The sequence below is a fragment of the Orbicella faveolata genome, unplaced genomic scaffold (assembly GCF_042242905.1).
Source record: "Orbicella faveolata isolate gen_17 unplaced genomic scaffold, um_ofav_v1 contig_46, whole genome shotgun sequence".
NCBI lineage: Eukaryota > Metazoa > Cnidaria > Anthozoa > Scleractinia > Merulinidae > Orbicella > Orbicella faveolata.
Window position 1 is genome coordinate 23,221,718 of NW_028301576.1, and position 24,817 is coordinate 23,246,534.

At 43.7% G+C, this 24,817-nt stretch overlaps 2 protein-coding genes and 1 pseudogene across 3 annotated transcripts in view; 1 reads left to right on the plus strand and 2 right to left on the minus strand.

Annotated features, from left to right (window-relative positions):
- LOC149098964 (uncharacterized) overlaps nucleotides 1-24,817 on the minus strand; it is a 47,110-nt gene that overhangs the window by 19,809 nt on the left and 2,484 nt on the right. For both annotated transcript variants that reach the window (XR_016203575.1, XM_089277267.1), the window contains exons 2-4: nucleotides 22,224-22,372; nucleotides 19,220-19,391; nucleotides 18,649-18,737 (exon numbers count right to left, since the gene is read on the minus strand). Coding sequence is in view for 1 of the 2 variants with exons in the window: in XM_089277267.1 (XP_089133393.1) it covers nucleotides 18,649-18,737; nucleotides 19,220-19,391; nucleotides 22,224-22,372 (410 nt within the window). In the remaining variant the exon portion in view is untranslated. The remainder of the gene's footprint in view (nucleotides 1-18,648; nucleotides 18,738-19,219; nucleotides 19,392-22,223; nucleotides 22,373-24,817) is intronic.
- LOC149098968 (uncharacterized) lies at nucleotides 2,167-3,325 on the minus strand. Its single transcript, XM_089278291.1, has one exon. The coding sequence runs from the start codon at nucleotides 3,293-3,295 to the stop codon at nucleotides 2,363-2,365; it is 933 nt and encodes a 310-aa protein (XP_089134417.1). The 5' UTR covers nucleotides 3,296-3,325; the 3' UTR covers nucleotides 2,167-2,362.
- On the plus strand, nucleotides 10,065-15,569 carry LOC149098969 (uncharacterized; annotated as a pseudogene).

Genomic DNA, 24,817 nt, shown 5'->3' on the forward strand with positions numbered 1-24,817 from the left:
TCCTACTGCAACCACGCAGCACGAGAAAGACCCCAAGCGTGTGGCCGCCGGAAAACTTTCTGCCCAAAAAAGACAGCTGGCCCGAGAAGAACAGAAGAAAGCGTTCGCCGAGGCTTATTACGCAGAAAAGCAAGCGGAAGCCGCAGCGGCCCTGGATACAAAAGAAAAAAGCCCAAATAGCGGCAGCCTCAGCGCAAACCAATGGATCGCTATTGGCGGCGTTGGAGTTTCCCTTCTTGGGATGTATTACAAGTGTGAAGAGCTCATGGCTATGGCCAAGCCCGTGTTCGACAAATTCAAAACACCGAAGCACGCACCGGAGCCCGCCCTGAGCCTGCGAGTGTCGAGCCAAAACCTGCTCGCGATACACGGCCAAGAGGATTAAAAAAAATGATTTAAATGTTTGCGCGTGATTCATATCAACATGGTCACAGTTGATGTTCCCAAGTTTCTCGTCTCTTTCTTCACCTTTTATACTATCTCGAGTGTGTTGTACCGCTTTAACAAAGATGTCATTCTCGCGACCACCGATCTTTTGAAAGAAGCCTTTGGCGGCGAAGTTGCAAAAGAAGAGGAAGAAGAAGAAGAGGCATTGTGTGCCAAGTGTGCAGAAAAGGCCGCGGGGAAGACATTAATTTTGTTTTAAACTTTCGCTCTTTCCTTATATCAAGCACGCCATGTCAGACAACAAGCTTGTCAAGACCTTCATTGACGCCGCAACTATCACTGGATTAGCCGCGGGCATCGGCTGGGCCGCGAAAAAGGTTGTGAAAGAGAATTTCACTTCTGATCCCAGCAGCAGCTTTATGAATTACATCAAGTTCACCGTCGTCGTGGCAGGCAGCATTGCGCTAAAAGGGTACCTTGAGGACCAGAAAATCCTCCCCGCCAGCATTTGAAAAAATCTTATGATAATATATACCATGGCGAGCATCGCGATCATGGTTGGCGGGGCTGGGTTGAACACCACGGCTTTTATCGGCGGCAATTATCTGGCGAGGGCGCTCGGCGGGGGCGACAAAGCCGCGCTTGAAGAAAAGAAGCGCCACGACAAAGCTCTCGAAGATTATCAAGCCGCTTACGCCAAATACACGCGTGACCGGACACAACTTCTCGACTGGATCGCGACCAATGCGCAAACAAAGGAGCAGGCCAAGCAGAACATGACCAACACGGAGTACGCCTTCAAACTCTACAACCAGGCGCATCCTGACGAACAGATGGTGCCCCCCAAGGAGCCGAAGTTCTCAGATTTCTATCAGCCAAGCGAGCAGCAGAAAAACGGCGAACTCGCGTTCGTTGGCGCCGGCGCTCTCGCTCTGGGCTACGCAGCCTTCCGGTTCCTTTAAACTTTTTTACGCCTTACTTATATGGACGCGAAACTCGCAAAGATTTACTACAGCCCCGGGGGCTACTGGAAAGGCATAGCCGCGATCAAAAAATTGGCCGAGGCCGCCAAGGTACCTGAAGAAGTTGCAAAAAAGTGGCTGATCAGGCAAGCGCTCTGGCAGATATACCTCCCCGCACCGAAGCGGATTCCTCGACCGAAATTCGACGTTCCCACGCCCAACAGGGTCCATCAGGCTGACCTTCTTTTTCTGCCGCATGACAAGCTCCCTCGCAGCCGCAAAGTTTTCAAATACGTGCTGACCATTGTCGACGTGGCCAGCCGCTTCAAAGAGGCCAAACCCCTGACATCGAAAAATTCTGATGAGGTCGCCCTGACCTTTCAGAAGATTTACAAGCGCTCGCCTCTCGAATGACCCGAAATGCTGCAGGTTGACCCCGGGCGCGAATTCATGGGTGCCGTCACCAAAGAGATGGACAAGCACAAAACCTTTATCCGGCGCGGGCGCGTTAACATTCACCGCGACCAGGCCATTGTCAAACGTTTCAACCGCACTCTGGCTGAGCGATTGTTCGGGCACCAGTACGCCGAAGAGATGCTTCTCCCTGAGGGCAAGCGGTCCACTGCCCGGGTGAAAAGACTTCCTGAACTTGTTTTGGCTCTGAACAACGAGGTCACAAGCCTTATCGGCAAGAAACCCGCCGTCGCCATCAAAGAAAAAGCTGTTTACGTAAGGCCGTCGACACCTTACACGAGGCCTGTCGGAAAAAGCGAAAAAATCCTCCCCTCCCTTGCCCAAGTTCGTTATCTCTACCAGCCCGGCGAGCTTGAAGGGGGCGTGCAAAGAGCCACGGATCCAATCTGGTCTTTGAAAGTTTTTAACGTTGAAAGATCTTTCATCAAACTGGATCAGCCCGTTCTCTACTATCTGCACGACGGACCCAAGCGTGGTTTCGTGCGTGAAGAGCTGCTGGTTGTCCCTCCGAACACTACTCTTCCTCCGGCTGATGTGAACTAGATGTGATATTCGATTGGTTCGGTGTGTATCCCATCGGGCAGCACCCACCGCTTGTTGTAATAAGCGCTCAGCCCCAACTTTTGCTGCTCGTAAGTGACCATCTGCCTGTCCCGCATCCTGAAACCTCTGTTGGTGGCCATGTCCTTGCTTCCTTCCAACGCTTCCTCGAACCGCTGCCAGGTCAGCTCGTTCTGCGTTTTCGACATCCCCTTCGTGCTGAACTTCTTTTTTTCGCCCACCTCTCCTTCATCGACGAAATAGCACTTCAAGCAGAGCGCGATCATCCGGCTGCCCTCGAACTCAAGTTTGAAGAGGCCTGGGGTCCAGCCGCTCCACTTGTCCCAAGACAGCCACTGATTTTTTTCCGCCTCGAATTCTTGCTTCAGCTCTGGCCGGACGACGTCCTGAAGCCGCTCGCCCGAGATCGCCATGTAGTTGCTGTCCGTGTCCATCTGGATCAGCTCGAAATCTCTTCTGTCGACGTACTTGTCGAGAAAGTCGTAGTAGAATTCCAGCATCCGCAGCTTCGCCAGCTGGTAGACGGCGATTCCGATCTGGAACGGCCGCCTGATCGTGATCCGAGGCTTGCGGCTTTCCAGCTCGTAGGCCTCCCCGATCTCGTCGAGGTCTTCGAAATACGCACTCCGCAGCGCTCTGTCGACAACCTTCTCGTCTTTCATGTATATCACGTTCGTTTGCCGCTCCAGCGCTTCGATCAGCTTCCTGTAAGCGCTGTTTCCGAGCAGTTTGGACACTTCAGCGAGCAGCGCCTTGCTTCTGTCCACGTCTCCTGTCCGGCGCGCCTCCGTCACCTGCTCCACGAACCAGGTGAAGATCTTTTCCGGTTCGTAGTCGATTGTTCTAGAAACCTTTGTGACAACCGCCCCATGGTTCACGTACCACCGCAGCAGTGGGGCGTACACCAGCATCCGTTCTGCGGACAGCGCCCCCACAAGTTTTTTTCCGTCCCCGCGCTTTCTGCCCATTTTCGCTAAGTACTCTTTCATGTGTTCCAGCACAGCTTCGGCGGGAACCCTTTTGTTGTAAAAGAAAGGGCACATCTCCTCAAACTTTGGCCACAAGCGCTTTGGGATCTCGATGTCCACTTCGGCGAAACCGAACCACTCCCCGGCTTTCAACCAGCCAATCAAAACTTCAGCCACTTCCTCTTAGCGGTCATCGGTGTAGTACTCTACCCTTTCCTTCCCGCATGGCATTTCTCTCAGCATAGTCGAGAGATAGAGAGCACTGGCGTCGAAACCGAGAATCTTTTTGCACAGACGCGGTTCTTCGAACTGATGCGACCTTATCCGCATCACACCGGCCTCGTGCCGTCTTGTAAAAACAAGGCTCGGCCCGCCAACAACCGCCCTTTTCAGCATTTTGTAAGCCCCTCTGCCAGGACTGTAAAGGTCTGTGTCGCGCTCTATTGCCCCTCGGAGCAAATAATGCAAACTCACACCAGGCAGGCTCACAGCGTCTTTCAGAATGTCGATTCCTCTCTCGGTGTAGAAGCTTTTCATCTTTTCCAGCGCCTCGAGGCCAGGAGCGACATCAAGATTGTTGTAATAGCGTAGCCAGTCCGCGAAAATACGCATCCCCTTTTCTTTGAACAGCCGCTTGCACTCCTCCCACTCCTTCCACGTGAGAACGTATCCGCCCTTCAGCTTCGAATACCAGGCCTCGTATTCCGGGAGCCCAGGGAAATCGAGCTTTTCAGCCGCGTCGAACCATTCGCAAGGGAACCAAGATTTCTTGGACTCACTTCTGTAGGCTTTCACCCATTTCGCGTAGCTCGTGCCCGGGCCAACATAGTTGATGATATCGAGGAAACGGGCCCCACAGGTGAGCAGGAACATGGTTTTGTTCCCCTTCTTGGCCACTTTGACTTTTTTGCTACTTTGGCAAGAGTGCTCGCGAAGTGGTTCTTGATGAGATTCAGGTCGTATGAGCCTGAGTTGAAGCCCACGACAGGGACCTGGTTGCACCATTCATTAATCTTTTGCTGCTGGTCTTTTGTCAGCAGGTGCATGTCTTCTGGCACAAACTCCTCGCGCACCTGGTCCTGGATGTTTTTCTCGCGTCTCTCCAGCTCTTTCAGAAACTTGCGGACCAACTCCACGGGGTTTCTTTCGCAGATGTGGGTGGGCTCTCTTTCAAGAGTGTCCCCGACGCTCACAGAGATCGGCACGTGCGCGCTTTCTATCGTTAACGCGCCTGTCGGCTCTTTCCAATAATATTTGTCGCCATGCCTCGAAATCGTACAAGATCGCGTGCGGGTAAGTTTTTGTTTGCTTCCTCGGGAGTTCTCCCTTGAGAGGCCCAACTTCGCAACCCGAGGCCTCGATAACTTTGTAGCCGCTCTTTCGCAGAAATGCAGAACGGTTCACTGTGACTTGGTACAGTTGTTCGGCTGTTTTACCGTTTGTTATCACCTCCTGTCGGTTTGGATAACATTTTGGGCATCCGTGGTACGGGCATCCGTGGTATTGCCATACCGTCCTCGTTTCATGGTGGTAGCCGTCCACAGGCGAGGCTTTCTTCCCGCCCTTGTTGTCCCTCTCAAGCCATCTGTGGCCTCCGTGCCCACACATTGCGTGGTGTATGTGGATTCCGGGCGCTTTGCTTCCCGCTCCAGCCACAGTACCGCTTGTTTCGATACTGAGCCCTTCGGGTACATCACTTTCTCAAAGGCCGTCAGCGGCGCTTCAACTTTTGCCGCCGGGCACCAGATCACCGTTTCTCCCGCGCTGCAGGTTTCGTGGTGGCGTTGCAGATGACAAGATTGTGTGAATCTCTGCCCGCAGTGTGTGCATGCATACGTTTTCGCTAGCTTCGCGATGTCTTTGATCAAGAAAGCATGCTTTTCATATACACCTAGCGTCAAAAGGTTTTTTAGTTTGGGGTTCGGGTTTTTTCTGAGATGCCATATCACTTCACCGTCTTCCAAACGCTCAGGCTCGTAGACGCGAATTCCCAACCAAGATGCGACGGGCGAGCCCTCATTCAGATGCAATTCCACTTTGTCCAGCTCACCCAGTGACGTTTTTCCGAACTTTTCTGGAATGACCTTGAGTTTATAAAAACTCTTGGCCAGGTTTTTCGCTTCTCTTGTGCAACGGTCCGTGCGCGCCCCTCGGTGCACTGCGATGCTCCGCCATAGGCACAGGTTGTCATTGTACATGTCCAACGCCACCATCGCCCGGCCATGCGCAAGGTTGCGCAGCCAGTCAGGCAAAGGCCCTGTTCCCACTAAAGGCTGCCTGTCAAGCACAACCTTTACGTCAACGTTGAAAAACCCTTCGAAAACCCACTTAGTGTTGGGCCTTTCAACTCTTTCATTGTCGAGACGCTCTTCTTCCCTGGTGTTGAGCCATTTTTCCGCGTCTTCTTGTTTGTTATACCACTGTGAGCCCTTGGGGTTCGAATAGTATATGATTACTGTTCCGTCCTCAATTTTCCGCAACTGGTGCCCGTATACATGCCGCAGATAGAATGACGTGCTTACTCTTGCACGGATCTTCGCCATGAACTCTTGCGTGAGGTTTCTCCCCAGGCGCCTGATGAAGCGCCATATTATGTAACACCGGCCCATTATTTCGTCTTCCTTCTCTTTCTCTGTGTCGTCGTACAGATGCTGGATCTCTCTCTGGTAATCTGCCGCTGTTCGAACTCTCTGCGCTGGGAATGGGTTGTACTCAGGACAGCTTGCTGTCCTCTTTGCCTTCTTTGGCGTGGAGGGGCTCTTGGCTCGTAAGGTTTCGGAAGAAGCGGCTCTTTCGGCCGCGCCTTTGTTTCTTCCGAAATTGGTTCGTCCAGCACGTTCTGGACAACCTTTTTCGCCGCTGGCGCCCTTTCCTCAAGAAGCTCGTTGAAATAACGCTATACCGCCGGGTCGATTTTTGCGAGCTCTTCTTCCAGCCTTTCTTGAAGAGATGAAGACATCGTGCTCGATATGACAGACGGTCACGTTTCTCTAACTGGGGTGTTTTGCGCTCTGCACGCGTTTTGGGCGTCGTGGGCTTTGCCCTCGTTTCTTTCTTGCAGCTCGTGCAAAACAAGCTCAAACTGTTTTTTCGCTTTTTTCCCAGCGCGGTACAGCCTCATTTTTACTGTGTTTCCCCTGCACTGGCTGCACAGTCGGTAGACGCATAGAAGACCGATCCCGCAGCCTCTGCACGGCTCTGGCTCTTTCATTCCTTTTTTCAGCTGGTAGTTGTGCTGGCCGCAGTACGCCCCGTAACAGCGCTTTCCGCAGCTTTATTTCCGGCCCCGCTTCAGCTACCCGCACTTGTTCGGCGCTCTTGCCATCCCTGCTCTGTCGGTATAACAGTGGGCTCGCTTGTTTCTAACATTCCCCACTCCTTTGGGGCGGTTGAATCCGGTCAAAACCGGTTCTTTCCCGTGGCCGACTCTCCACCGCCCCTCGTTTGGCGGACGCTGCGCCTGGTGCCGCTGCGCGGGGTGCTGCTGCGCGGGGTGCCGCTGCGCAGGGTGCTGCTGTTGTGAGTAGTATATAGGGGATTAACCAAATACTGTTTGAATAGGGAGCCTCGTTTGGCCTTTTCGCTGTCCCCACCATCAATCCCCGAGCCTGTGAGGGGGTTAATGGTGGGGGCAGCGAAAAGGCCAAACGAGGCTCCCTATGAAAAACGGTATTTGGTTAATCCCCTATATACTACTTTTGAACAATTCTAACAAGGATTGTGATTGGCTTATTTTAGCGTGCTTTATCAGAGAACAGTGCACGGCTGACCCCACTTTTGCTTGTTTGGAAAATAAAGTTTGGTTCGAAAATTCAGCCGAATGCGTGGGGAAATTATCTCATTCTTTATCATAAAACAAATAAAGAAGCCTCGACTGTGCTCTGTTCTGTTGTAAAGCACGTAGGAAGCGGTAGAGCACTCAAGAAGTAGGGAAAAACACTCGACTACGTCTCGTGTTTTCCCCTACACTTCTTTCGTGCTCTACCGCTTCCTGCGTGCTTTACAACAGAACAGAGCACAGTCGAGGCTTCTTTATTTGTTAATTCAGGTCTAAATAGGTTAAAATGTTGATTTGACGTTAACGCGTGACGGCTAGCATGTTGGTTTCACTTAGAAACCAGCAAAATGTCAGTGTCACGCAGTGCATACACTCAATGATGTTGATTTCAGGTCTAAATAGGTTAAAATGTTGATTTCACGTTAACGCGTGACGGCAAGCATGTTGTTTTCACTTAGAAACCAGCAAAATGTCAATTTCACGCAGCGCATAAACTCAATGATGTTAATTTCAGGTCTAAATAGGTGAAAATGTTGATTTCACGTTAACGCTTGACGGCAAGGATGCTAGTTTCACTTAGAAAACAGCAAAATGGTAATTTCACGAAACTTATAAGCTCAATGATGTTGATTTCACGTGAAAATGCGCTATAAATAGGGCTGACAGATTAACAGATTAAGAGTGTGTCCATGGGTGCACCAGGCATGTCTGCTACATGCCAACACACCGATTTCAGTGAAACTTAGCCAGTATAAAGGGTCTACCCCAAAACTCAAAAAGACACATTGGTTTCGGTTTTGGATCTTTCAGGGGGGGAGGTAGGTCACTCCCCCGGTTTTGCTAGATTTTTGCCAAGAAAATTGCCTCAATATAGGCGAAATGTATGAAGCTCTCAGAACAACTGTATTTAACCTATTGCTACCAAGTTTGGTACACATATTGCTATATATATAGTGAATGCAAGAATTAAGTGACAATCTATTTGATCAGCCGCTTGTCAATCAATGGACATAAATATGTGACTGTGTTTTTCGACCCTCAAATATTTGACGATTTTGAGGTCAAATATCTCCCCTTGCCCGAAAGGTATGACACTAATTTCAACGTTCCTTTGTCCATCGATCATTTATCTTTAAAAAACAGTTAAAAACATCTTTGGGCACTGCCGTATTTTCGCTACGGATGCCACTTGAAAACTGCACTTAAAACAGGGTTATTTGAACCTTATCCGTCATACAATGCTGGCAAAAGTGGCCACTAAAGAAAATAAATCGACATTTACAAGCTTGTTTAACAAGAAAGCTGGAACAGAAGGGAAAGTAAGGCTAAAAGGTTGCGAGATTTTGAGAAGAAATTGAAGATTACGCGTTTTTAGAGATACGTGTCACCAAAATATCGATAGTACAATTGCAGTGTTTGTGATTTGACGTTTCCTATTTTGAGATTTGCTCGCAAAATCAGCTGTTGCCTTTCGCACGGCATAAAGCACTTTTCAGTCTTTCATTCAACTCTTTATCATCAAGAGGTCGTGCTGTTTATAATGCCCTAAGGAGATTTCAGGGTCACATGCCGAGTTCTTGTTTACAAGTACATTCCAGCTAGTGTGCAGCAACATAAACTTACACAAGCTAAAAAAGACATTACGAGGAAATCTTCCTTTACTGACTAAAAAGGAAATGCAGTTCTAACAAATTTGTTAGTTCAGTAATGCATAATTCCAGTAAAAAAGACTACAATTATTGTGTCATTGTTATCACTTACCAAGGCTTATTACCGCCATCTAAAATTTCCACGCATAAATGGTATTTGTAGCGTGACGCGACCTGATAACCTTTCATGAAAATTCCAACAAATTATTCATCCCTTGCGCTAAGCAACGCTTTTAGGAAGTCCTGGAAACCTCTAGAGTACATTTGGCTGCTATGTGACCTGGTTTATCGCGACTTCGCATTATTTTTACCCTATGTGACTTTCTATGCCCCTCGCCAGTAAATGTGCGGCAGCACTCTTTTGAGACAGCTGGTACACAGCTGCGGGATAGGGGGATGTTGTTGCTCCGAATTGATCGATACAAAAGTCAGCCTTGACCTTAAGTACACCCCTTTCCGATATTTTTCTTAAAGAACCTTTGTCATTTTTAACAGCATTTCTGTTGCAATATGTATATATTTTCCAGAGATTGTTACTGTTCAAAATCCGGTGACAATGAAACTTGACGCCGACGTAATGTTTCGTGACACCAAAGAAATATGCTCGCGACGTCAAAGTACATAAACATGCGTTATGTCTACATTTGGGTAATCAAAAGCGCTCGAGCGCATCATTAAGAAGTTTACAGTAAATAATTCTCTAAAATAGCTTTTCTTCATTTCAACTGAGTTGATATTAGGCCTGTTCAATCCAACCAATATTGGGTAAAATTTTTAACAGCCGTAAATCGTGATCATTAGCTTAGATCTTATCAGATCTAAAATAATCACGCGTGGGAAATTTGCTACTAGTCCCTGCCAGTAAACGTGCTACAAGGAAAAAATACGGTACTCGAATGTTGCTGCCTGTTTGTTTGTTTGCTTGTTTGTTTGTTTGTTTGTTCGGTTTTTTAGAAACAAGTCTAGCTATAAGCTGAACCACCTTATTATACCATTTTTTCAAGTTTTGTTGGATATTTTGAAAACTGATCACCCGGCTTTATACTCGCGAACCACTACATTCTGTACATTAAATAATAATTTAGTAAGTAGTTTTAAGTCCGCAGTAATAATTAGTTGGCGTTAATAAAAATTGTTGCAACATCACACAACTAATAATTTACACTTCCTCCTTTGTGCAACAGCATTGATTGTATTCAGTCCTCTAAATCACTTACAGTATAGATGCGCGCGCACGCCTGAAAATAGCTCATTTCAACCACGCGCTCTTGCTGTACGATTTGCAATGGCTCAGTTGTCTTGTTCATTTGCGACCTACTGTGGAAGTAAATGCGATTTTTCCTCGCGCTGGCCAGGGCGGCAGCAACTCATACCCCTGAATTCGTGTGCAGACAATGTAAAAGAACATTTGAGAGAAGTGAAAGTATCTCAAACAAGCGTTGCGTCTGAGAAAGAGCTCATTTTAGCTCGTGCTGGTTTATTTCGTGATTCTGACGGCCGTGATTTCACAATATGCCCCAAACATCGTGCAGAACTTGGGGTGAGATTCAGACCTTCAATGAAATGCCAGCATCCCCTTCACGGCAATCGGAGGCGCAAGGTTGAGAGAGGAATAAATCTGAAAATGGCAAAAGAAATCAAAGCAAAGTGGAACACTGTTGTTCCAGTTGGTGCAGGTAATTTTAGATTGTATTTTTTGTACTGATTAAAGTAGTCTGATTGTAAACTAACCTTGAAATAAAAAGTTTGGAGGAGCAATCTAATTATTGGGCGGTTATCTAAAATCAATTTTCCCGAGAAGCCGGGTATGCAAATGAAGTTTACATAAACAGATAAATCCTATCACTTACTAGGTATATGCAGATACTGTAGAGGTGCTCATACATATAATATGGAAGAGGGTGAGCCAACCTCTGAGATCCCCACCGAGACACAGGAATCCTGTAGTCCCTTCGAAATTTCAGCTGTGCAAGAGGGGGAGTCTATGGATCAGACTCTAGTGATAGATACAGGGCAGGGAACAACAGAGCCGTCTGAGTCAATCGAAGAGGAACTGGTATTACCACGCTTGCGAGTGCGATTTCAAGATGAAACTTCAAGCGAGGTAAGACTACACGTTAGAAGCCGAAAGAAAATATTTCAAAATATTTTCATGATTTCAGTGTACATCTTTTTTTCGCGTAATTTTAACCCTAGATCGACATGAAATTTGCTCTATGAGCACTGAGCTAATTGATTAGGAGAGTAATCAAGCCAAAAATTGGAAGAAATGCGTTGCTTATTATTCGGGCGTAGATTCAGCTAGCAGGTAATTGAAGTTTCATCGCACTCAACAAGAATTTTTTTGCTTTACTATAACAAAGCGATCCGAATTCGGATATCTTCTCGACCTCCCAAGAGACAGTGGAGGTAGAGACCTCTCGTGAGTGGCAGCCCACGCCGCGGGTTGAGCATCAGCTACAGTACCTCAACAGCTACCTGTTGAAATCAACTGATGGCCGGATCAGTCCAGTCAGGTCCCAATGTAAGTCCGATGTTATGACTATCTCATCGTCGACGCAGCGTTACTACCGGAAAAAGGCCGAAGAAGCCGTTGATACCGTTCTGGCTGCTATTGCCCCCGGAAATTCATCGTGGCTGCTGAAGCAAGTTTTCACAAAGCACCAAATCGGACGGTCTGTCTCTGCTGCTTCCGAGGAGGACAGCCTGGTATCTAGACTCGTGACGCTCTACAATGAATCTAGTTCCTTGTACACACAGCAGCAGATTCTCTCCCTCTTCGCCGGCGACTACACCAAGACGGAACTACTAAAGCTGGTGCCGGGACTGGCGATGTTCAGAATCGATGAGGCGAGAAGACATGCGTTTCAGACTAAGCCTGGAGAGCTTATAGAACCACCATCCATTACCAGATCGAGGCTGGATCCTGCTAAGGTCGACCATTTCTTGGACTTCATATCCAGTCCTTCATTTCTGCAAGACGTGGCGTATGGAACGAAAACGCTAAAGCTGTCAAATGGAGAGAAAATAGACATCCCAAATGTAGTGAGAACAGTCATCTTGTCCAGACTTGTCCAGCTGTATCAGACCTATTGTTTAGAAACCTGCTTCAAACCACTCGGGAGATCAACACTCTTCAATATCCTCAAGGTATGAATGGAAACAAAGCCCAGTCTTATTCCGTAGTTTCATTTCAGTCTACGCAAGTGATTCCGCGCTCTCTTGAGCTTAGTGTGAATGAAATCAAGGCCAACATAAGCAGCAGGTTTTGTTTTGTTACCCTCGTAATCAAGCACATGATTCATGAACTTTTACTCTTTAGGTGTGCGCCGCGTCCCAGAAGAAGTCATTGGCAGGTCTGGACAGCACGCAAACGGACGGCGTCAATGCAATTGCCTCTTTGGAAGAAATAACTGGTGTACTTGGCAAAAACGGTAATAGAGATGATCATGATAGCCTTGATGGATTTACGGTATTTCCTTGAATACACAACACAAAATGTGTGTTTGGGATGGGGGGGGGGTCTGGGGCAAATAAAAGGGGAGGGTGAAGATGAGAGGCAGTGGGATGTGAGAGAGGTAATTAGGTCTCACTTTTTCGACTATGGCGTCCTCTATGCACTTTTCATGCGCGCAATCAGTCGAAATGTAAGGTTATTGTTTCAAGGTATTTGCTGTGCACACGGTATTCTTCCAAATCATGATTGCGCGTTTATATTTCACCAGTTGCCCTGTACGTTGATTGTCGCTGGGAAAGTGGACATTTGGGTCACATGTGGTCGAAAAGATAGCAAATGGGAGCTGTAGTTCTTTACTAAGTACCCTTTTCTACGCGCCTTCGATAAAACGTACTCTTTTTCACTTATAATCATACAAGTCACTTGGTTGCGGACGGCCTGTCTGCGTTTTAGTTAATGGAATTTTATTCATGCAGGCCTACAAGATGAAGAGGCAAGTGGAATTGTTTCACGTCTCAAAGCTGACAAACGTTATCTGTCAACCGACTTCAAGCTACACATCTCAAATGAGATGCCTTGTGCAGATCATTGCAGCGTGTATGCATTGAGCAGTGATGAAATCGAGTACCGTGGAACCTGTTCCCACCAGCACAACATTGGCTGTGACCGATGTAATGACTTGAGGGATGCCGTCACGGATATTCAGGTCGCATTATCTCATCTTCAGTTAAGGTAATAATTAATTAGAGTGACTCAGCTTGGAGGTACAAAATGTACCTTTTCTTTATGCAGTAGAAAGACAGCGCTCAAACGAGTATAGCTTTTAGTCGAGGAGGTCAATGGGTTATCTCCACTCTAGACATTAAGTTTTACATGACTAACATTCCTGCTTTCTTACTTTTCCTCAGCAACAATGAAAAGCGGGACGAACTTGAGCATGATCTGCAAGCGGAAATCCCGAAACTTGAGGATTGGAAGTCGCACATTATACGATCCGTCCACCAAGATGCCGCGAAGACTGCTGCTGTCGATGCCCTTTCCGAAACCGAAGCACTACTGATCATGGACTGGGCCATGAAGTTTTTACCGACAAGTTATAGAGAGACACAGCGCGATTGGTTTGGGAAGAAAGGGAAACCTTGGCACATTACTGTTGCTATTACTAAAGCCGACAACGAAGAAATCGTGGTACGTTTGATGTTGAAATCGTGCTTAAGCTATTATTTGTCTTCGTTAAAAGATACAAAACCCGTGACTATTGATATTTTCCAGACAAACTGCAACAACTTGTAGGTAAAAGAAAAAATATCAGATGAAAAATTCCTGATTATACCATGCGGATAATCCATCTTGATTTGGAGGACGTGGCGATTGAGAAGTGAAGCGGTAATTTGTTTGGATGCAGGTTTCTATCCCTCAATTTAATGCAATTTAAGGAAATTAATGAAAAAAAATGTAACAGAGAATGCGTGGTTAAGATTAGCGCATGTTTGAAATCAACCACACTCATTTTCTTTTAGACACGAACCTACATCCATCTATTCGATGAGTGTACTCAGAACTGGTTCGCAGTGGCCTCCCTGATTGAACACAAGTTAGCAACACTGAAAGCTCTGAAGCCAAACCTCAGCCAGGTGTACTTGAGATCCGACAACGCCAGATGTTACCATTGCGCCTATCTTTTGCTGTCGCTCCGCAGCATTGGTGATCGCACTGGAGTCAAAATCACACGATACGACTTTAGTGAACCACAGGCAGGCAAAGGTATCTGCGATCGTCGCACCGCCGCACTCAAAAGCCACATGAGACGCTTCATAAACGAAGGCAATGATGTAAAAACAGCCAGTGACATGAAAGCCGCCATTGAGTCATACGGGGAAGTCAAAGGCTGTTATGCCGCGGTGTGTCGAGTCCAGGCATCTGCGCAGACAATAACCAAACATAGTATGGCAGGAGTGCAGGCGCTACACAACTTCTCATACGAGAATGGAGGCATGAGGGTGTAGCGTGCCTATGATGTCGGTCCTGGAAAGTTTTATAGCGCAGTCAGACTGGCAAGGTTTGGAACACCCCAAGGTCCCACGAAGCTCGTTACACTAGAACCCTTCAGCAGACCACACATGGAGGCAGGTACATATCAGTAACGTGCAGAGCCAGCAAGTGCTACATCTGAGCCTGGGCCATTGAAGGAATTACCTTTCCCGTCACAGACGGAACACGAAAGTGAGATGTTCTCCTGTCAAGAAGAAGGATGCATCAAGACGTTCAAGTCATTCGCCGCCCTCCAAAAGCACCTGGACGTCGGGAAACACATGGTGAAGCTAGCAAAGGAGTCCACGTACGACGAGATCAAACGGAAATGGACGGAGGCGTGTCATTCCGTAGGTGGTGGCTACGTTCGTGGTCAGACATCAGCCAGCAGTTCTGACGACCAATCTCCAGCTGGCCAAGTGGAACACGGATGGGCTCTTCGGAGAACGCGGAAATCAGTGGCCTTTTCGGAAAAAGCGAAGAGCTATCTGTTAGACATGTTCTGGATGGGAGAGGAAACTGGTAAGAAAGCAACCGCTTCCGATGTGGCCAGTAAAATGAAGTCTTTAAGAGACGAGACTGGCCAGAAAATGTTCACCAAGATCGACTGGTTGACGGAGCAACAGATCGCTCGATACTTTAGCCGACTTTCTGCCCTGAATAAGAACAGCCAATTGCAAAGGACCAGCTCTGTAAGTATGAACGAGGACGAGGAAGCTGATGCCGATGATCTTGCTGCTGAGGCGGAAACTGTCCGAAGAAGGCAGCAGATAAGGAGAGAACTTGAACTTTAGATTATTAGTTTGATAGGGGTGCAATTATCACCTTGTAAACAAGTAGGAAGGTCTGGATAGGACGTTACAAGTGCCAGTTGTAACTGTAACTTTTGACAAAAGATCATTTTACACTTGTCTGTTCAGTGGCCTGTACGGCCTTTGAATGGCAGCGAGGCTGCAGATGACCTTTTTTTGGTAAAGACCTCACTTCTTTTGTTGTGTAAATCAAGTTGTTCGTATAATCACTAGATGGCAATGAGGAATGCAGAGAGGTCTATATCAAAGCAAGGTCACCTCCAGCCTCGCTTGCATTCATAGGCCAGGTAACTAAGCACACAATTGTAAAATGGCCTATTCATCATTGGTCGGGGCCATCTATCAGTCGATTTTAATTTAGCTCAATTTTGTTTTGTCAGAACTGATTTAGGTGAAAAGTCACAAGAGATGAGAACACAACAATAGTTTGTAAAAATAATAACTTCTTAAATAATTGATATTGATTAAAAATGCAGAATTATCAGCCAAATAGGATCGAAAAAGATTAAAATAAAAGAGCAATCAAGTGTTTTGTTAGAGTGGTTTTTATTTGAGCGTCGAAAAGTAATTGGTTTTGCATCGCTTTGCTACACGATTGACTTAAAAATCTCGCGCCACTTTCTTATTCAATCACCAGTAAAAGCAAAACCAATCTTGCCCCGCTCTAACGCGCTTTATCCCGTTTTACCTCTTTGCGCCAGTTACATGTTATTTCTTTGATTTTGATTGGTTCACTGTATTGTCTGTGTCCTTTGTGATTGGCGAGAGTGATTACTTTGGTTTTGGTTTTACGATACTCAATGGAAAACCGCTCTTGTTGTCAGTAAAACAGACTACAAATGTCAGTTGCCCGTTACATCTTAAAGGCGATTTTTCAGTTGTTAGTGAAAATTTTAGCAATTTGTCAGTTGTCACTTAATCCCGCCCAAACCCCCAGTCTGATATGGACTGCTGAAAGAAAGCAAAAAAGTTAGCCCACGCGAGACCGTACCTGCCCTCCGTGGGGAAGAATACAAGTGGAGAGGTACTTATACAAGTGAGGTAGAAAATATGTAAATGTTTACTGCTAATCTAACTTTTTTTCAAATTTACTATCTTTCCCTATGCGAGCAACTGAAGATGACTGGAGTCAACTGAAGATGCAAATGGCTGGAAACACGTGAAGATCTGCTGGTCAACACATTGCTGGCTCAACCTATATGTAACGCAATTCTACGCTGGCGATCGAGAGAGATACAGATTTAGTCAGAACAACATGTATTTAAAAAGAATGCGGATATGTGCCGGCCAGAAAGTAGATAAATGTACTTATAGAGATTTGTAGGACATTCTGAAAGCGTTTCTTACCAAAAGGGATGAACAATTTGTTGGAATTCTGAAAGGTTATCAGGTCACGCTACAAATACTTCCCGATGGAAATTTTCGATGGTGGTAACCCTTGGTAAGTGACAATAATAATGCAATTGTAGTCTTTTCCTCTAGAATTATGCATGGCTGAACCAACAAATTTGTTAGAACTGCATTTCCTTTTTAGTCAGTAAAGGAAGGTTTCCTCGTAATGTCTTGTTTAGCTTGTACAAGTTTATGTTGCTGCACACTAGCTGGAATGTACTTGTAAACAAGAACTCAGCATGTGACCCTGAAATCTCCTTAGGGCATTATAAACAGCACGACCTCTTGATGATAAAGAGTTGAATGAAAGACTGAAAAGTGCTTTATGCCGTGCGAAAGGCAACAGCTGATTTTGCGAGCAAATCTCAAAATAGGAAACGTCAAATCACAAACACTGCAATTGTACTATCGATATTTTGGTGACACGTATCTCTAAAAACGCGTAATCTTCAATTTCTTCTCAAAATCTCGCAACCTTTTAGCCTTACTTTCCCTTCTGTTCCAGCTTTCTTGTTAAACAAGCTTGTAAATGTCGATTTATTTTCTTTAGTGGCCACTTTTGCCAGCATTGTATGACGGATAAGGTTAAAGTAAGCTTGTTTTAGGTGCAGTTTTCAAGTGGCATCCGAAGCGAAAATACGGCAGTGCCCAGAGATGTTTTAACTGTTTTTTAAAGATAAATGATCGATGGACAAAGGGACGTTGAAAGTAGTGTCATACCTTTTTGGCAAGGGGAGATATTTGACCTCAAAATCGTCAAATATTTGAGGGTCTGAAAACACAGTCACGTATTTATGTCCATTGATTGACAAGCGGCTGATCAAATAGATTGTCACTTGATTCTTGCATTCACTATATATATACCAATGCGTGTACAAAACCTGGTAGCAATCTGTTGAATACAGTTGTTCTGAGAGCTTTATACATTTTGCCTATATTAAGGCAATTTTCTTGACAAAAATCTAGTAGAACCAGGGGGGGTGACCTACCTCCCCCCTGAAAGATCCAAAACCGAAACTAATGTGTCTTTCTGAGTTTTGGGGTAGACCCTTTATACTGGCTAAGTTTCATTGAAATCGGTGAGATGGCATGTAGCAGACCTGCCTGGTGTATGGACACACTCTTAACCCTTCTCCGCAACGTACGGGTCTCCATACATCTGCATGTCCGCTGATGCCAGAAGCTCAAAACACTACAAATCATGCCGATTTGAAATAAAATCAACGCAGCCTGGATCACAGATCTATGTTACAATCGATCGCTACTAGTTGGCCATTCTTATGTTTAAACAATCTAGTTACTAGTTCGAGAAATGTCCGCAGAACGTGATCGCAATGCATGCCGGGAAGGGTCTTTACACCTCGTGCGCGGGAAAACATGGCGGTCGATACAAGACAAATTTTATAAGTCAAAAACCAGTTCTCGCTTTCTAAACTTTGACACTAGCAACGCTTGGCAAATGGGCCACGACTCACCAGAGGGTATTTTTCTTGGGCAAGAACTGCTCTTGGACTTTGCTGCCTGGCTCGATCTGACTTCGAACGCCGATAACACGATTACGGTATATCAGCTGCCTTCGAAGTTTCAGAACACATTTTGATTCTTTAAAACGTGCTGATGACTTACGGGTTTATTGAGACTTTATGATGCCTCTCAACCACCAGGCAGGCATACAAGGTACTTTAAAACAATGCTTAAGATATTAGTTGACAGAGCTCTAATGCGGCACATCCCTTTTTTGTTCGATGAATTTCGTTTGACTCTCGATCGATTCACGTGTTGTGCCACGTCACAATACGCGACGTAAACAATCTGTTCCCAGATTTCCGCTCTATATATGCTGTGAGATTTGATTTTGACTTCATACACTATAAACAGTCTGCCTGTTTGCTGTTCAACAAATAAACTCCTAAAGACATGGCTAGGAAAAGTCAAGTATTTTTGCATACGTTATAACTCGAAAACGAAGCAAAAATCAGCGACAAAAATACAGGGCCGCGTTTTTCTATTACATTGAAGACCACATGCAAAAATTCAAGCCCTTTCGCGAAAATTTTTTTTTTTTCACGCAAATCGTCACTTAGCAGGGTTTTGCACTCACCCCTTCAATTATTAAACTGTAGCTTCATAACCAGTGTTCCTATATAGGCAGTGTACTTTAAAAAGCTAATACACACCTCCCACTCTACTGTAACATTCCTCAGAGCAGTATTACCAGGGAAGGTCGCTGACAAATCTCTTATCACCTTCGATGGAGTATCTGGTTCTAAAATTTAAATTGCAAAACAATTACATAAATATTAACAATAAATTAAATTAATTACATTGTAATTGCAGTTGCTATGTTTTAACTGTACTATTTAAAAAGTATTTACAATGTAAATAGTCATTTTCTTGCTCAAAAAGAAAATCTTGTGAACCTTTTTGTATCAGCACATGACTGTATTTTAAAGGTCGGTTGCTGAATTATTGGACCATGCAAAATGCATTTGACAAGTTAACTAGCAATATTAATAACTTTGTGCTAGTACAAGAGGTTTTATACATGTACACACATGTACAATGCAAGCCAAGCAAGCGGTTCAGAATTCGGAGTTAGTAAAGTGGTATTAAATATGCTTTCTAAAGCAAAACACCTTTGTCTGAAAGGGGTCTACTTACACATACAAGAGTTTAAACTGCACATACAAGAAATAAACTATTTTGATCTAACATGCTTGTGCAGCTGTATCAGCACAGAAGACATACCCCCAGCTGGTGTTTTCACAATGCGTGGTCCTTGCACTTCACTTGGAGCACTCTTCTTTCCTTCTTCATTAACAAATCGGACTATTATGTAGACGTAATACTCCATAAATGCCTTCAATCGCCTGAGCAGGGTAATCTCTGTCGAGCTGTTTTTAATAGATATAAACTTGGTCTACAAGGGAAAAGGAACAAACAAAAGATCTTCATCAGGCTCTATGCATGAATATATATGCATCTGTTTAACTTTAATTTACAGTATGCAGTTTCAACTACATGTAGTTGGTTTTTATCTAACTGATCAACTTATTTACTGTGAAACTCAAAAACCATATTTACAATAACTGCAGCAGAAATTCTCTTGTGCTCATTGCTAATTTTCATTGCCATTACATGCACTGACACACGAATTTACAATTTATGTGATGTTGACGAAAGAAGCGGGAGGGGACAATTTGACAATTTATTATAATTGTAAAAAACAAATTGATATTAGTTTCTCATGCATCTGTCCTGTAATGGACAATAAATTTTGTCATAAAATCGTCAACGTGGTCTGCCGATCCACTTGGCTATCGCCTTGTGGATCCACTGCTACTCTGACAATGTTATGACAAAATTCAGGATCAATAACAGGACAGATGCATGAAAGACAGGCATCAAATTATCAAAAAAACAGAAATATTTATGGAAATATCTTATTGTGTAGCCATGAAAAAGCCAATTGGATGCAATGAAACCAAATAAAACTATTTGCAAACAGCAACTGTAATTATTTTGCGGCTGAGAGGTTTGCTCGAATTTCCTGAACTTTTTTGTGATTGGTCAGTAGATGACATGTCAGAATCAAACTAAAGTGTTCACGGTTTTTTGAGTCACGCTGTAAATTTTTTAGAAAGGTTGCTCAGAAGACTTAGGGTGAGCTTCAGCCACATTCAATAAACAATGCACCAAGGATGACAGTCGGCAGACTTTCAGTGCCTTTCTACTAACTTCGGTAAATTATCTTCTGAACATCTTCTGGAAACAATTTGCGCCAGTGAATATTATACACCCTTTGCCATGGCATCTCCCCTTAATTTGCTCTATACCTTGTTACACTTCTTGCCCTTGAGCTAACACTTTCAAGAACTGCACTGATGTTAGCGAATCAGTATCAACGGAATAATTTTTCTAAGAGTATTTAACTATTACTGTGCAACTCAGGAAACCGTGAACAGTCCAGAAATAGCATATTAAACAAGACGAGTCTGAGGTTTGTTAACATCATTGAAGACCAGGTTTTATTATTACAAATTTGCAGAAAGGTTTCGGCAGGTTTCTTTCAGAGGTCACAGGTCACAGGTCACAGGTCACAGGTCACAGGTCACAGGTCACAGGTCACAGGTCACAGGTCACAGGTCACAGGTCACAGGTCACCAAAAATATGCCAAAATGTCATAAAACAGATGCATACAAGTGCGTCCCAAGTGCAACTATAACAGCTCTTTTCTGAAAAAAAAAAAAAACGCGTAGGGGAATCAGTTGTAGCACTGAAACAATAAAAAAAATGATCCAAAGAAAGCCAAGACTTACTTCTGTTGAAAACATAAATTGTCTGTAGCCTTTCAATATAATATGAAAACGAAAGAGGCTTACACTGATCCGTGAATTATGCATTTACTTACGCGTGATTTGTGAACCAACGACTTTTGCCGGAATAATTGTCCACTTTTTGGGGGGGATTTTAGCGTCATTAAAGCTCGTAAACTACACTAAACTAGATGTAAAACCTGCCCATTCCACGCGACTGAGAACTAACCACAATGACAGTGAACCAGGAGGACCAAGAATCTAGTCTGTCATGATGTGTCACACATGCACACGGCATTTCGATGCATCAAAATGGAGGGTTCTGTATGTTTTGCGAAACGTGGATAGAATTTGTATTTTTATGTGACACATGATTTAGCCTTTGCATTTTTATGTGAAAAGTGATTTTTTCTGTTAACGTGAAGTTGTTTTCGAATTTTTTGTGATGCATGAAAAGGCCAATTACTTATGCGTGAAAGTGTTTTCAGGTAGGTATAGGGGACCCTCTTGTTTCTGTTTAGTACATACTCGTAAGGATTTCCAAAAAATTATATATATAGAAATAAAACAGTTCAATTTGCTATCATAATGAACTATCTTATTATGATAAAATATGTTAACACTACATGTCTGAAAGTTACATTTCAACCCATTTCGTACATATACCACCCCTAGAAACTTTTTTCATTAAAATTGTAGAGTAAAACATTTTTAGTCAGGGTTTGTTGCATGGAAACATCGATAAACCTCCCGGGAATCTCAGTAATTGTTACATCGCAAAATTTACTGAGTGTTTTGATTGTGACCTGTGACCTGTGACCTGTGACCTGTGAAAGAAACCTGCCGTAAAGGTTTTTACAATATTTTCAGCTCTTAAACTTCAGGGTTATAGCCATGTAGCTAGATCAAAACAAGTCAACAGCTATATCAAGGCTAATAAGGCATGTATACAGAAGCAATGACAATACATGATGTAATTGTTGTGATTGACATTTCTCCATGATCATGTGATGTATTCGCTCTTTACTGAAATTAGTGTACATGTATGTTTGGATTCACTCATGGCTGGTCATTACAGTAATCAAACAGATCAAAGATCTAGTAACTCTCTAGAGGCTTTGATCGTCTCATTAATATTAGGCTTTAAGTTCTTGATGTAGCCGCGAGAAATGTTAACTGCGCCCATCCAATTGAAATAGCAACAGTAATAATTATTGGTTTGAGGTTTTTTCACATGTATTGAACTTTACTGTGACTTGTCAGTACACAACTGACCTGTCAGAATCAAACTAAAGTGTTCATGGTTTTATCAGTTTCACAGTAAACCAAGAATAGTTTTTCATTTTTTTAAAAAACTTAGACCTCAGTGTCTCACTTCTAATCGACTAAAACAAAAACAACAGCAGTAGAGTTACACTATGCAATACCAACAAACCTTGTTTTCCATTTCATTTCTTGCATGGTACAGTATTTTGTATTCCATCTTTGTGTATCTCCATGCAGCCCTTGCAGTCCAGCTGACTCTTAATTCATTCTGCTTATCAGTTGTGACAACATTGAAACTCAAAGGAGGCAAAGGGGTAGCTTAAAGTTAGAAAAAGTAAAAAACAAAAACGTTAGATTGAATTAAGTCAAAAACAACAAAATATAAATTTTATAACACATGTAGCGGGCAGACAGGGAAATATTGACCAGGAGAGCACAGAGCGTAATACATATTAGTGCAATGCATGACAACAACACAAAGTGCAAGCTGCGTCACAATTATTAGTGTTTTACACGGTCTGAGATTTATTATTTGTAATCCAACTTACAAGTGTTCATGAATACATTTAATTGGACAGGCACATTTTCAAGCGGCAGCCTGCAGTGAGTCTACAGGCCGTGTAGTTCTAAATTTGTGGATCCATAAGGGTTTTCCTCACCCAGTGGCCCTTACAGTCAACAAAGCAACCAAAGTGTTGAGGATGGGGGAGGGGTGATGAGAGGGGACATGCACTGCAGAATGGAGGGTAGGGTGCATTACTACAATTTGGCCACACGGATTGGAGCTGGTCAGCTACACATGTACCATGCAATCTTCTGTGGTCAATTCTACCTCAACTATGGCTGAGGATAGGGAGGGGAGGGACAGGAGCACATGGGAGGGGACCTAAAGGAAACATCTTGGGAGAGAAAGGCTATATTGAAAAAAACATGAATATCCATTTGAAATATTGTACAAGTCAATAAAAACTCTATCTTTACTGCATTTCCACTTGTAAGTAAACAGCCCTCAGTGACCATTTAAGGAGCACACTTTTCAAATCAAAGACATGATCAGTTCTACTGATGCAAGTTCAAATCCTTCAACTAATTGTTTCATATCTTCAACAAACATACAAATGAATGTATTTTACCATGACTATGATTTTCATGGTTAGTGCAGAAATCAATATACTTAAGAGCTTCTGCCTGAGAGACCGGGGCAGACTTGGAAATGAAGGTCGGCCGATTTCGCTTAAAATCGGTACACAAAGTCGTTATGTGGACTTATGTAATATGCCAAAGTTTCAGGTTCAACGACCTTCTTCTAGCCGAGTTCTGGATATCAGCCCCTCAGGGGTCCCCAGAGGCAGATTTTTAGTGTCATTTTGGCCACTTTTCAATCTCTCTTTTAGCATATGGGAAGCAACCGGAAATGGCCTGTTTTTCAGACCGCATATTTTCCATGCCCATGTTTTATATCGTGAAGTCTTAGTATCCCTGCAAAGTTCAGCCCTTAGTTTAGTAATACCAAGAAAAAAATACTAAGGTTGAGGCTTTTTTACTACAAAACACTTTTAAAGAAATTACCTACTACGCACCTCCTGTCAAACTCTTAATTACTTTTTAAAAGAGATTTTTAGACACAAGCTGCACAATTAACAAACAATCAATGATCCCAAAGTAAATTATTTAAAGGAAATATATATTTTCAAACCATAAACTACAAATTAATTTTCCTACTGACGGATTTGAAACTAAATTTTATGTACCATTTGTACCCTGTACCCACGGGACTGGAAGGTGAGGGGAATCTTTATACGTTGATCACAAGAAAAGTAATCAAAATACAATGAAACAAGTTGTTTACTGAGTGTATAAGTTAGGTGGGAAAAGCTCAGAAAAAAAAAACCCTTATTGATGGGTCTCTGCCTTGTTTCCATGGCAGCCTTGCTTTGTCAGGCATAATTATCCTAAGTTTGACTTTTCTCATCTAATTCTCTGTTTTTTATTGACGTTTTCAAGGTTTCTTGGTAAAAACATGGGTTTTTTGCACCTTTTAATTCCTTTAGTACCCTATCTCCTCTCTTTTAATTTTGTTATAATTGGCAAAAATGATATTTTGATTTCATGGAATAGTCATGAAATCCAGACTGGTGGATTCAATATTACGGATGTTTTGAAATTTATGACATTCTAACGTCACATGCCTTCATAGCTGACTATTCACCATGGTTAGAATTTTAAGCCGTGAGTTTTTTCCTCCTTCCCCCTGCCAGAAGATCACAAATACCCTGTGTGACTAGTGGTACCCAAATTTCCGACTTAATTGTGACGCACCTAAAGATGCTTTCCTTCAAGCTTCCGTCCACCTCCTCTTTGGTATCGATTCTAAATAAGAATACCAGCGTTACGATAGAGATTGCAAGTAAGTAAGCCTCGTGATACAATAGAGGGCCAAATTACTTCCCATTTTTGCCAGGAGATTACATTGTTTGAGCATGATACACGAAGCTCTCTGCTGTGATTTAATATTGGGCATGTGAAACTACTTAACTTATCTCCAAGCCCTTTTGACTTTTCAAGTGAAACAACATCCAATATGGCATCGAAAATGTTAGAAATTGATTTGTGGGTGGGTAGACAACTTATTTTAGAGATATTTTGTTCAAATGTGTATGCAGATGATGATGGAACAACAATCCTTGAACCAATGGAACGAATTAAAGACATTAAAGCGTGTAAAAAAATCCTTGAACGTGCAAAATAAATTTGTCTAATGAA